General features: G+C 41.3%; 1 protein-coding gene, 1 long non-coding RNA gene and 1 pseudogene across 5 annotated transcripts in view; all 3 read right to left on the reverse strand.

Annotated features, from left to right (window-relative positions):
* Positions 1-344: 344 nt before the first annotated feature.
* LOC105511408 lies at positions 345-2117 on the reverse strand (annotated as a pseudogene).
* Positions 2118-4699: 2582 nt separating this feature from the next.
* On the reverse strand, positions 4700-6244 carry LOC105511182. The gene is made up of 2 exons (XR_001001680.1): positions 5629-6244; positions 4700-5332 (listed from the first exon to the last, which is right to left on the reverse strand). It is a non-coding gene; the product is annotated as an uncharacterized LOC105511182 (long non-coding RNA).
* A 2267-nt stretch (positions 6245-8511) lies between these two features.
* MRPS33 (mitochondrial ribosomal protein S33) overlaps positions 8512-13040 on the reverse strand; it is a 12333-nt gene continuing 7804 nt past the window's right edge. For 2 of the 4 annotated variants that reach the window (XM_011941296.1, XM_011941297.1), the window contains exon 3: positions 8512-8880. In XM_011941296.1, coding sequence (XP_011796686.1) covers positions 8775-8880 — 106 coding nt within the window. In that variant the 3' untranslated portion in view covers positions 8512-8774. The remainder of the gene's footprint in view (positions 8881-13040) is intronic. The other 2 variants (XM_011941294.1, XM_011941298.1) reach the window with 1 other exon arrangement.

The raw sequence follows: 13040 nt of genomic DNA on the forward strand, positions 1-13040 counted from the left end.
TTATTCTTGCATTTTAGAATTTCTCTTGTGTTCTCTCCTATTTATTTTTCCAAATGGATTGTTTTTCCAACTGCATGCCAAAAATGTCCATTAAAATTTTGATAAAAATTATAAAATAAATTATATAAATTAAATGTGAATAATTATCTTTTTGGGAAACCAAATATTTAATGTGTTCACTAAATTGTATCTATACAATTTCAAGCAAATGCCAATTGGAAGACCAAGCCCAGGAATTCATAGAGGAAAAAATCTTCCAAATAATAAAGAGCACTAAGGTGATCTTCCACTTCAGCCACACTACTAGTAGCTATAAGAGTGTAAGCCAGTTAGTATTATCCAGATTACTGAGCGTTTACCACAGCATCAATTTTCAGAATTCTCTGGACAGTTTCATTTGCTAGGGTCAGAGCAATACATGAAATCACAAAAGTTGGGCAATCAACCAGTTCCTCCAAAATGGAAATACCGCCCTTTTAATATGAATGCCTGCAATTTTTTTCTTTTTAGGCATGTTGATTTCTTAGTTCTGTTACTGTAGAAATGAGATTCAATGCCAGCATTTTCAGCTAGTGTAGTTGGAATGACTTCCATAGTATCTGCAAAATATGAACACAGGAAAATTCCATACCACTCAATGTTCACAAACATTCAGTTAACCACAGGGCCAATTCTATTGGAGCACCACTTCCTGCAGTAAGAGCTCTCTTCACCAAACAGCAAATAACACATAGCACATCATGAATGGAGGGCTCAATTCTTCAGTCCTATGACAATTTTAACTGTTTTTCCAGCACTTATACAGCCTGTAATCTTGAGCAGTTTTCCAGAGCCATTTAAACTGACCCTCTCAGCTAACTCAGCAAAACCCAGCATGTCAGTGTGACTTGGTCAGTATGAGCAACTGGCTTGGTTCCAATTGTCTTACAAATGAATTCAACATCTTCTTTTTCAATGTTCTTAACCAACATAATAATTTTGTTCAGGAAATGGCATGGAAGATCACTAGAAGCATCTCTAAGTGTCCTGTATGAGAAGGACATTATAACCCATTTGTAAAAGTTTGCTATACTAAACTTAAAATATACGCTGTCTCTCTCATAGCATTTAGTCCATCTGAACATTGTCAGAAACTGCTACTTGATTTCCATATCTTTTGGGAGCAGATAAGCAAAACTGAATGTGCCCAATCTTAGCCTTTTCAAATTGGGTTATGACAGAATTTACCCCTTTCTGGGTGAGAATAAGACCTTCCACCAACTCACAGTCATCTATTTTTCCACCAAATTTCTTAACCGCAGTCATGTATTGCTTAACAATGGGGTACAATCTGAGAATGGCATTGTTAGGTCATTTTGTTATGCAAACATCATACAGTATACTTACACAAACCTAGGTGGTATAGCTTACTACACACATAGGTTACATAGTATAGCCTATTGCTTGGTAGGCTATAAACATGTACAGCATGTTACTATATTGAATACTACATATCTAAATGTTGAAAAGGTATAGCAAATACATGGCATTATAACCACTGTCATATATGCAGTCTGCTGTTGACTGAAATACTGTTACATGGCACATGACTGTATGTTAATATCTCTAAGATTTACAGTAGTACCTGTGGCTGGATCACTTTCATCACTACATTTACACTCGTCGGAGAAAGCAGATCTTGAATACTGAAAGACATCCTGTGAGTTCAAAGAACTCGTGGCACTATTTAACAAAGTTTCTCTGTCATTCAGTTCCACAGGTTGAGATACGTTACTTAAGATCTCAATACCCTTTTCCAAAGACTTCTGGGATGACTTGGAAGTGATGGTTGGATGAATCCCTTTATGAAGAAACTCGGCCCAGGAACCCATGAGAGAGCCAGCAATAGTGCCTACTGATGCAGTGCCATCTCCTGCTTCTGTATCTTAGCTCCCCCAGCATTCTGCTGCTGGATGTGACACTTGCATTTGTTTCAGAATGGTGGTACCATCATTTGTAGTGGTCACATTGCCTTTTCCACCTTGAATTTTTTTTCCCATTCCTTTTGGTCCAAGGCTGGTTTTAACAGCATCAGCAACAGTTTTGGCTGTAATGTTGCTGAACCAGATCTCAGCCTGCTTGTCATGTCCCTAACAGGCACTCTTCACACACAGCTGGCAGCCCTGGTGGGTGCCCTGCTCCATGATCCAAATAACATCTTTACTTGGGCATGTTAACTAAAACTTTCTCCTTATGTGTTACATCTTGTTTTGTTTTTTGTTGCTTGTTTTGCTGTCAGGTTCTAAAGATGTGCTCCTTTAGGGTTAGGGAAAGGTTCCAGGATGGCTATAGAATTCCACTAGGGAGCTAGGGGGCCATAGGAATCTACCAGCTGGGGGACTTTGGCCAAGTTACTTTAAACCATAGTTCTCAAAGTATGATCTCCAGACCGGCATCATCCGCCACACCTGGGAACCTATTACAAATACAAATTCTTGGGCCCTGTTGGAGACCTATTGAATAAGAAACTGGGAGTGGGGCTTAGCCATTTATGTTGAACAAACCAACCCTCAAGATGATACTGATGAATATTTAAGTTTGAGAAATACTGTGTTAAATCATATTTCTTAACCTTGGCTGCACAGTAGAGCCACCTAAGGAGCTTTTCTCTATCCACCCCTATTCTGATTGGTCTGGAAGGTGACCAGTGACAGGAATCTTGATTCTAATACATAACCAGAGTTGAGAACCACAGCTCTGAACTTGTTTGTGTATAAAATGGGGGAAAATAATATTTACCTCTTAGGGCTGTTGTAGGGATTAAGTGATGTAATTTACAGTAAGAATGAAGCAGGCTGGTGGCTCACACTTGTAATCCCAGTGCTTTGGGAGGCCGAGGCAGGTGGATCACTTGAGGTCAGGAGATAGAGACCAGCCTGGCCAACATGGCAAAACCCCATCTCTACTAAAAACACACAAAAAAATTAGCCGGGCATGGTGGTGGGCACCTGTAGTCCCAGCTACTCCGGAGGCTGAAGCAGGAGAATGGCATGAACCCGGAAGGCAGAGCTTGCAGTGAGCCGAGATTGCACCACTGCACTCCAGCCTGGGAGACAGAGCGAGACTCCGTCTCAACAAACAAACAAACAAACACCAAAAAACTAGCTGGGTGTGATAGTGCACGCCTGTAGTCCCAGCTAGTTGGGAGGCTGAGACAGGAAAATCTCTTGAACCTGGGAGGTGGTTGTTGCAGTGAGCCAAGATTGTGCCACTGCGCTCCAGCCTCGGCAACAGAGCAAGACACTGTCTCAAAAAAAAAAAAAAAGTGAAGCAGAGTGTCTAGCAAATGGTGAAGCACTTGACAAATGATAGTTACTGGTATAATATTACTCACAGAGATTAGAGCTACATCACGAGGTCATGAAAAGACAGTGGGACTTTGAGGTCTCAGTGCTGGTTTATTCAGGTTATGACTCTGAGGTTGCAAGACCATGCACTACAGCCATCACTAAGCAGAGTTTTTATGGTTGCTTGTGGGTCTTTGTTCATGCCATTTGCTTCAACCCTTTCTCTCTGCTTGCGAAAATCCTACATTAAGAGTGTGATGAAAGGTACAGGGTTTGTCACCAACCAGGGATGGGGAATAGAAATAAAAGAAGGTACATGCTTTAGAGTCAGCAGTTTGAATTTAAAACTTCAGTCTTAGACATTTATAGCTGGGTGATCTTGGGCATTGGTCTCCTTATCTGCAAAATGGGGATACTTATAATATGGGGGGGGGTCAAATAAGATATAGCCTACAAAGCACAATGTATTAAACACTCCAGAAAAGCTGGCCTTATCTGCATTTATTGCTTTCCTGCTTGGGAAGTCATTCCTGATGATGCAAACATTGACCTCTTTTATCTCTAACCCTCTTATTAAATATTAAGTTGTTTGGTGCTTAACCCACTGGCTATTTCTCACAGATATTCTCAGACTGGAGCTCTTTTTAGGTTAATCTGTATCCTTAGACTTTCAATTTCTGTTTAGAATAGTTTTTATTCTAAATTCAACGGGCCAATTGTTTGTGGCTCTATCGGGAAAATGATTCTGCACTGAGCACCATTTAGATTGTCAATTACTGAGACAAAGCTAGGTGGAGCTCAGTCTTCTGCGACAGGGACACAGGAAGTTCTCCATAAATGAATCCATCCTTTCAGAAAACACATATTTCCTTAAGTAGAATGAAAAAGGTCTTAGAATCTACATTGGTTTAACTCTAGTTTCTACTTTAATGTGAACCTGTAATATTGCCACATCTCCAATTGTTACAAAATTGCATCTGGCTAGTTTTATAATGCTTTTCTCCATTTTGCTGCTTTTATGGCATTTAAAAAACATTCCACTGTTTTAAGTTCAGCATACATGTTTTACCGTTTTTCCAGTTATCTTAATATCCAGGGCCGGACAGTCTCTCTGTTTTATCTGTCTCCTTGAATGTAATGCTGTTTGTTTTGCTGATTCTCTCTCTCTCTCTTTTTTTCTTCTAAGAAACGCTTTCTTCTGAACCTTTCTTGAGTACTTAAGGAAAGCCACGAAGACAGGGTTGGCAGGATAACAGATGTTTCCCCCTATTTATTGCTCCTGAAGTTTGTTCCCTGCTTTAAATCTCTAAAATTAGGCACACAGGATCTTTGGGAGAAATGTGTGAGTAAAGAGAGACGGGGTGAAGCAGGCAGAGTTTCAAATTTTGATTTATGCTTTCTTGGAAGATGATTTATAAATACAAGCATTATGGTTATATATGTTTAAATATATGATGCCTTATGTTTCTCTTGAAACACATACATGGTGCTTAAAAAAATAAACTTCTGGAGCCCATAATTACATAAATAATAAGATGTTACCTGTCATCTACCTCCTCTTCCTGAACCCATCATGCTGCTTGTAAATGTGGGGAACTTTGTATTTTTAGGAGATATGTGTCAAGGCTGCCACAGGAAATTGTGCTAGTAAGACACAGCAGTACTTACTAGTCACACAATGCACTATATATAAAAGTTTTTAACATTTTATAATTTACAGAGTCCTTTTCACAGATATCTTATTTCATTAATCCAGTGAAGTATTATGATTTTATAGAGAAGGAGAAGGTAACTGACGTAAGGTCACATAACCAGGAAGTACATGATGTCACAAACCTGTGATTTTTGAATCTAAAACCCAGTCTTTTTACATCGAGGGCAAAATGGTCTATGCACAGTGATCCCCACACGTTAGAAAGCACCAATAGTTAGGTTTTGACCAGAGAAATCCAATTAAACAAACTGGCTAGTCTAAACTTGGAGTTAAAGATTTTTTTCTGATTACACTTAGTCATCATCTTTTTTTTTTTTTTTGAGATGGAGTCTTGCTCTGTCGCCCAGGCTGGAGTGCAGTGGCGCGATATCAGCTCACTGCAAGCTCCGCCTCCCGGGTTCATGCTATTCTCCTGCCTCAGTCTCCCCAGTAGCTGGGACTACAGGCACCCGCCACCACGCCCGGCTAATTTTTTGTATTTTTAGTAGAGACGGGGTTTCACCGTGGTCTTGATCTCCTGACCTCGTGATCCGCCCGCCTCGGCCTCCCAAAGTGCTGGGATTACAGGCGTGAGCCACTGTGCCTGGCCTTAGTCATCATCGTAACCATTGGTCACTGTTGTCCTGAAATTTGTTGACTTCCCTGATGTCAAGGGTTAACTTTTCCTTATCTTTTATTAATATGTTCCAGCTGGTCCATCGTACTTCTGTACAGGCTGTTTTGAGTCACACAGCTTGCTCTATCAATTGAAGGTATAGCTTATGTACAAATATATTTTAGCTTTCATTTCTGATTTTCAGCCTGGAGCAGTGGCACACTCATCTACTGCTATGTTATCTACAAACTTCCCTGTCAACCATTGCCAAGGCTCACTGCAGGGTCAGGTTCTGAGATCTCACTGAAGCTCGTCCATTGGCAAACCAATACATCGATTCTTTGTTTTCTGACTCAGGTCTGCTGTTAGAGTATAATGCAGTTACTCTCTTTAAAATATCATGCTAATTCTCTTAAGTTCCTCTTACATTCAGATCTTTTCCAAAAGCTGGAGACCACATAATTCAAACATCTACTTAGCTACACTGGGTTCAGGCTGAGAGCCTGTTTCTCAGCCCAATATCCTGGGGTAATCATCCACCTACACCTGGCTCAGCTGCAGTGGCCAAGAATAACAGTGCAGCCGCACTTTTCTAAGCACGTTTCTGAGATCTTGCCAATACTTTGTAATACACACATGCTCATTCACACAATCTTAGGGACTAAGTCTATTTATCTGTGTATCCTCTACAACTATCATGTGTCAGGCACATGGCAGGTGCTCAGTAAAAAGTTCTAAATGGGCTAGGAGTGGTGGCTCATGCCTGTAATCCCAGCATTTTGGGAGTCCGAGGCAGGTGGATCAGGAGGTCAAGAGATTGAGACCATCCTGGCTAACACAGTGAAACACTGTCTCTACTAAAAATACAAAAAATTAGCCGGGCGTGGTAGGCACCTGTAGTCCCAGCTACTTGGGAGGCTGAGGCAGGAGAAAGGCGTGAACCTGGGAGGCAGAGCTTGCACTGAGCTGAGATGGCGCCACTGCACTCCAGCTGGTGACAGAGTGAGACTCCGTCTCAAAAAAAAATAAAAAAAATAAAAATAAAAAGCTCTAAATGAATGAATTCTCCTGCTGGAATTCACTTCTATCACATACATACAAACCACCCAATTTTAGTTTTTTTTTTTTTTAAACAGGCTATAAAATAGGCCCTAGCCATACCATCTGGATTAGGTATCTTTAAAAGTAGCATTCATTTAAACATATGTACTGGGATTCTTTCTACTTCAGGAATCATTCAGTGTTACAGAGAAAGAAAACCGTGGCTGGAGTAGCTGCTACACATACTCCAATAAATACTATTGCACTAAAATACTTTCATATTTTGATTATTTTTTGAATACATATATTTGAATATTGACACTATTGTACACTTAAATATGGTTAAGATCATTAATTTTATGTTTTTACCGGACATGCTAAAGATTCAGAACAACTCTTGGAAAAAAAAAATCAGAGAGCCTTCACAATTATTTTTGTTTTTTGAGACGGAGTCTCGCTTTATCGCCTAGGCTGGAGTGCAGTGGCACATCTCAGCTTACTGCAAGCTCTGCCTCCAGGGTTCATGCCATTCTCCTGCCTCAGCCTCCTGAGTAGCTGGGACTACAGGTGCCTGCCACCACACCCTGCTAATTTTTTGTATTTTTTAGTAGAGACGGGGTTTCGCCATGTTAGCCAGAATGGTCTTGATCTCCTGACCTCGTGATCCACCTGCCTCGGCCTCCCAAAGTGCTGGAATTACAGGCCTGAGCCACCTTGCCTGGCCAAGCCTTCACAATTTCTTTGGAAACTCATTGCTGGAATACAATAAAACCAGCAGCAAGCTACTCAAATCTATACAACAATCATCTCTCATAGAACTTCTAGTTATGTTCAAGCTTTTCCACAGAACTTGCAAAGCCCTTCATGATCTGGCCCGTTTTCTTATGGCCAATCATGAACAAATCATTATTCCTTGAACAATTTCTTCATACCTAGGGCTTTGCAAATGGTACTCTCTGCCTCAAACACATTTTTCACCATTTTCCTTTTGGCAACCTCTTATTTATCCTTCAAGGTTCAGCTTAAATACCTTTTTTTTTTTTTTTTTGAGACGGAGTCTTGCTCTGTTGCCAGGTTGGAGTGCAGTGGCGTGATCTCAACTTACTGCAACCTCTGCCTCCCGGATTCAAGTGATTCTCTTGCCTCAGCCTCCCGAGTAGCTGAGATTACAGGTGCATGCCACGATGCCAGCTAATTTTTATATATTTAGTAGACGGGGTTTTACCATGTTGGCCAAAATGGTCTCGATCTCTTGACCTTGTGATCCACCCACTTCAGCCTCCCAAAGTGTTGGGATTATAGGCGTGAGCCACCATGCCCGGCTTAAATATCATTTCTTTAGGGAAGCTTTATTTAAATTCCCTAACGTGGTTTGGGCTTCTGGCTGTCTCTCTCTGCATCCATCCATCCATCCATCCATGCTCTTACAGAAGTCTGACTTTTTCCTTTGTAGCATGTCATATAATTGTATGTAATTATGTAATATTAGTCCCTCCCACAAGACTGAAACTTACATGAGGTAGGGAGTATTTGCTAACCACTTGTATTACCAGGGCCCCAATATCTTGTATAGAGCAGGTATTCAATACCTCCTTTTAAAAGATACTTACCCTACAAATTCATCTTAATAGATTTCTCAGAGGAGTAGGTGAAGACACACAGAAAGTTTGTGAGCTTGGTGGTGGAGACAGTGGCTGAAGGGCCCAAGATGAAAGAAGTTTAGGGCTGGGTGAATGAGTCAGCAAAAAGGGAGAGATGAGGACACTATAGGGCGCTCACTTAATGAGGTTTCCCCTCCATTCCCATCCTACCCCACCCCAAGCAGATCGTCAAACAATAACTTAGGTATTTATTTCATTAGAGAATCAGGTAAACCTCACATTACATGGCCAAGGCCAAAATAATTGTGCACAGTTAGAATGTGTTCAAGAAACCAGCCACAATGTAACCGGACTAGATTTCAACAAGGAGATGACTGTGTTCCTCCAAATAACCTTCATTTAGGAAGATGACATTCCTCCAATATGTGGAAAGACAATAAATCCACTTTCTTCTCTCTGCCACTGAGGAAGAAATTCTCCCTCTTGAGGGACCAACACTATTTCCTTTTTGCTGCTCTTTTCCCTTCTCCTTTCTTTGGTTTCTCCTTTCCACGAAGCTTCTTGAGTCGTTTCTGCTCATCCATAAAATCCTGATGCTCATCTCTGAATGAAGAAGGAAAAAATAATTAACCAGTTATTTTTACGAGAGTAGAAAAAGTACACTGATCTAGCGCTGTTTTCTTGGGTCATTCTGGTTATCAATCTTTGACTTCTACAAGTTGGCCACAGGCTCAGCTTGGTGTACAAAAAGTATAGGGAGTCCCTATCACAGAAATGCGGTGTATTCCAAAAGTTCGCTTATAAGTCCGTTTCCCCTCACAGAAACAATGCCACAAGCTTCAGTGGAATTCCCAGGTCAGCCTATGTAAAACTACATAACAATGACACAATACTAGTGATTACCCCCAATTTCCCTGCAACACTAAGACTAAACACAGAGAAGAGAAAAAGTGGGCATCAGCTGCAATAGCTACAGAGACCCTGACTGCCCTAGGAACTAGCATCTACTCAGAATGGGGTGAGGTCTAGAGGAAGCTCAGCCTGGCCAACATGGTGAAACCTTAGTGGCAGTAGGTAACTTCCACAAAAAGGCTGCTGGGGAAAGGCTCAGGCAGAAGAAGCCAAATCAAAAGACAGATACTAAAGCAATCAAAGCAGCCAGGACTATGTAAGTATGCAGATGGCATAGAAGTTGATGATTGCTTATACTATAAAAAAAAAAAGTCTACATCTTAAGCCCAGATACCTAAAGAATGGTATGGTGTTTAAACATGTAAGCTCTGGATCCCATGTGAACCTGGGTTCAAATCATGCCTCCGCCATTGACTAGATCTGTCACCCTGGATAAGTGGCCTTACCTCCCTGCAACTTAGTTTCCTCACCTGTAAAGCATGGATAATAACAGTGTATGAATCAAATGTAAGAGAGGGGTTTGCTGAGCTTAAGTTTTAACCCTCTAGGCTATCCGTGAACATCATGGACTCTTTGAGATTAGTGGTGAGTGTCCCCAAATAATTCTCAACAGTGCATCTGCTGTCATTCTTCTAAAATATATGTCAGATCATGCCACTCCTGTTCATAGCCCTGCAAATGGTTCCCCATTTCAACCAGAGCAAATGCCATCGTCCTTACTACGGCCTCACAGCCCCTTGCAACCTGTCTCCAGTCCCACACCCTGTAACCTGCACGCCTCCTGGAAAGGAACACTCCCACCTCAAGGCCTTCGCTGTGCTCTTGCCCCTCTGCCTTGCAAGCTCCTCCCCAAGTTCTACTCGGTTCACTCGCCACCTTCAAGCCTCTGCTGAAACCTCGACTCCTCAACGAGGCTGACCCTGACTGTCCTGTTTCATCCTGTAATCTGGCCTCTCCCCACCCACTGCCGGCCCTGTCGGCATTCTGGATCCTGCTCGGCCGGCTCTACTATTTTTTCCATAGCATGTTCAACTTTGTAACCGATCACATAATTTACTTATTTTTTCCCCTTCTTCTGTCCCTCCCTCATTCTCATCAACCATTGGACAGAAAGATAGCTTTCTGGCGACTCTGTCTCTGTTGATGACACAAGCTGGGCACCTGGTTAACTGAATGAATCAATTGTTTCTGAGAACTGGTGCTTCCCTCCCTCTTTTGCAGGTCTCTGAATAATATTTTCTTTATTGGAGACTGTCTAGTTTCATCCTGCCTGATGCCACAGGAGGCCTGGCATTAGAGGTGTCATTTACCATACCTAGGGACTACATGAAAATAAGTTTTTCTATGGATACTTGAAGTAATTTTTCCCTGTCCCCAAAGATAGCTAAGTCTTTATTCTTCAAACAGACAGCAGCAGCAAAAAGATAAAATAACTGAATGTGATTTTTTCATGGGTTATAATCTCCTCAGGATACCTGCCTCCCAATATTTTATTTCAGGTTATAATAAAATTAGTTTTTATTTTCTGAGCCCAGACTGATGGCAAGAGAGGTAGTCTCAAAGCAATTCCAAACATTCAAAACATGTCATAGATTGTAACCTCTGATATGTTAACCAAGCACATCTATTTTGTTCACCGCTGTTCCCCTAGTGCCATCTTAGGTGCCTGCACCTGGAAGGTACGTAAGAAATAGCCACTGGACAGTGAATATACCAATCTTTAGTGATTTGGAATAAATGTTATGCTGTACTATTAATTCTATTGTATTAGAATAAATGGTTCCAAGTAATTTTAGTATTGTTGCCCAAAGACAAGTCCAATCGTAACTTGTTAAATTTTTAAAAAGATGGTATTTTAACTTTGTACAATTATGTACTATATGAATTCTTTTGTAATGCGCATGTATTAGTTTGGTAATTAAAAAAATAATTTTTTCTTTTTGAGACTGAATCTCGCTCTGTTGCTGGAGTGCAGTGGCACAATCTCAGCTCACTGTAACCTCTGCCTCCTGAGTTCAAGCGATTCTCCTGCCCCCAGCCTCCCAAGTAGCTGGGATTACAGGAATGTACCACCACGCCCAGCTAATTTGTGTAGTTTTAGTAGAGATGGGGTTTCACTATGTTGGCCAGGCTGGTCTCTTGATCTCCTGACCTCGTGATCCGCCCGCCTCGGCCTCCCAAAGTGCTGGGATTACAGGCGTGAGCCACTGTGCCTGGCCTTAGTCATCATCGTAACCATTGGTCACTGTTGTCCTGAAATTTGTTGACTTCCCTGATGTCAAGGGTTAACTTTTCCTTATCTTTTATTAATATGTTCCAGCTGGTCCATCGTACTTCTGTACAGGCTGTTTTGAGTCACACAGCTTGCTCTATCAATTGAAGGTATAGCTTATGTACAAATATATTTTAGCTTTCATTTCTGATTTTCAGCCTGGAGCAGTGGCACACTCATCTACTGCTATGTTATCTACAAACTTCCCTGTCAACCATTGCCAAGGCTCACTGCAGGGTCAGGTTCTGAGATCTCACTGAAGCTCGTCCATTGGCAAACCAATACATCGATTCTTTGTTTTCTGACTCAGGTCTGCTGTTAGAGTATAATGCAGTTACTCTCTTTAAAATATCATGCTAATTCTCTTAAGTTCCTCTTACATTCAGATCTTTTCCAAAAGCTGGAGACCACATAATTCAAACATCTACTTAGCTACACTGGGTTCAGGCTGAGAGCCTGTTTCTCAGCCCAATATCCTGGGGTAATCATCCACCTACACCTGGCTCAGCTGCAGTGGCCAAGAATAACAGTGCAGCCGCACTTTTCTAAGCACGTTTCTGAGATCTTGCCAATACTTTGTAATACACACATGCTCATTCACACAATCTTAGGGACTAAGTCTATTTATCTGTGTATCCTCTACAACTATCATGTGTCAGGCACATGGCAGGTGCTCAGTAAAAAGTTCTAAATGGGCTAGGAGTGGTGGCTCATGCCTGTAATCCCAGCATTTTGGGAGTCCGAGGCAGGTGGATCAGGAGGTCAAGAGATTGAGACCATCCTGGCTAACACAGTGAAACACTGTCTCTACTAAAAATACAAAAAATTAGCCGGGCGTGGTAGGCACCTGTAGTCCCAGCTACTTGGGAGGCTGAGGCAGGAGAAAGGCGTGAACCTGGGAGGCAGAGCTTGCACTGAGCTGAGATGGCGCCACTGCACTCCAGCTGGTGACAGAGTGAGACTCCGTCTCAAAAAAAAATAAAAAAAATAAAAATAAAAAGCTCTAAATGAATGAATTCTCCTGCTGGAATTCACTTCTATCACATACATACAAACCACCCAATTTTAGTTTTTTTTTTTTTTAAACAGGCTATAAAATAGGCCCTAGCCATACCATCTGGATTAGGTATCTTTAAAAGTAGCATTCATTTAAACATATGTACTGGGATTCTTTCTACTTCAGGAATCATTCAGTGTTACAGAGAAAGAAAACCGTGGCTGGAGTAGCTGCTACACATACTCCAATAAATACTATTGCACTAAAATACTTTCATATTTTGATTATTTTTTGAATACATATATTTGAATATTGACACTATTGTACACTTAAATATGGTTAAGATCATTAATTTTATGTTTTTACCGGACATGCTAAAGATTCAGAACAACTCTTGGAAAAAAAAAATCAGAGAGCCTTCACAATTATTTTTGTTTTTTGAGACGGAGTCTCGCTTTATCGCCTAGGCTGGAGTGCAGTGGCACATCTCAGCTTACTGCAAGCTCTGCCTCCAGGGTTCATGCCATTCTCCTGCCTCAGCCTCCTGAGTAGCTGGGACTACAGGTGCCTGCCACCACACCC

The sequence above is a fragment of the Colobus angolensis genome, unplaced genomic scaffold (genome assembly GCF_000951035.1).
Source record: "Colobus angolensis palliatus isolate OR3802 unplaced genomic scaffold, Cang.pa_1.0 Scaffold2, whole genome shotgun sequence".
NCBI classification, from domain to species: domain Eukaryota; kingdom Metazoa; phylum Chordata; class Mammalia; order Primates; family Cercopithecidae; genus Colobus; species Colobus angolensis.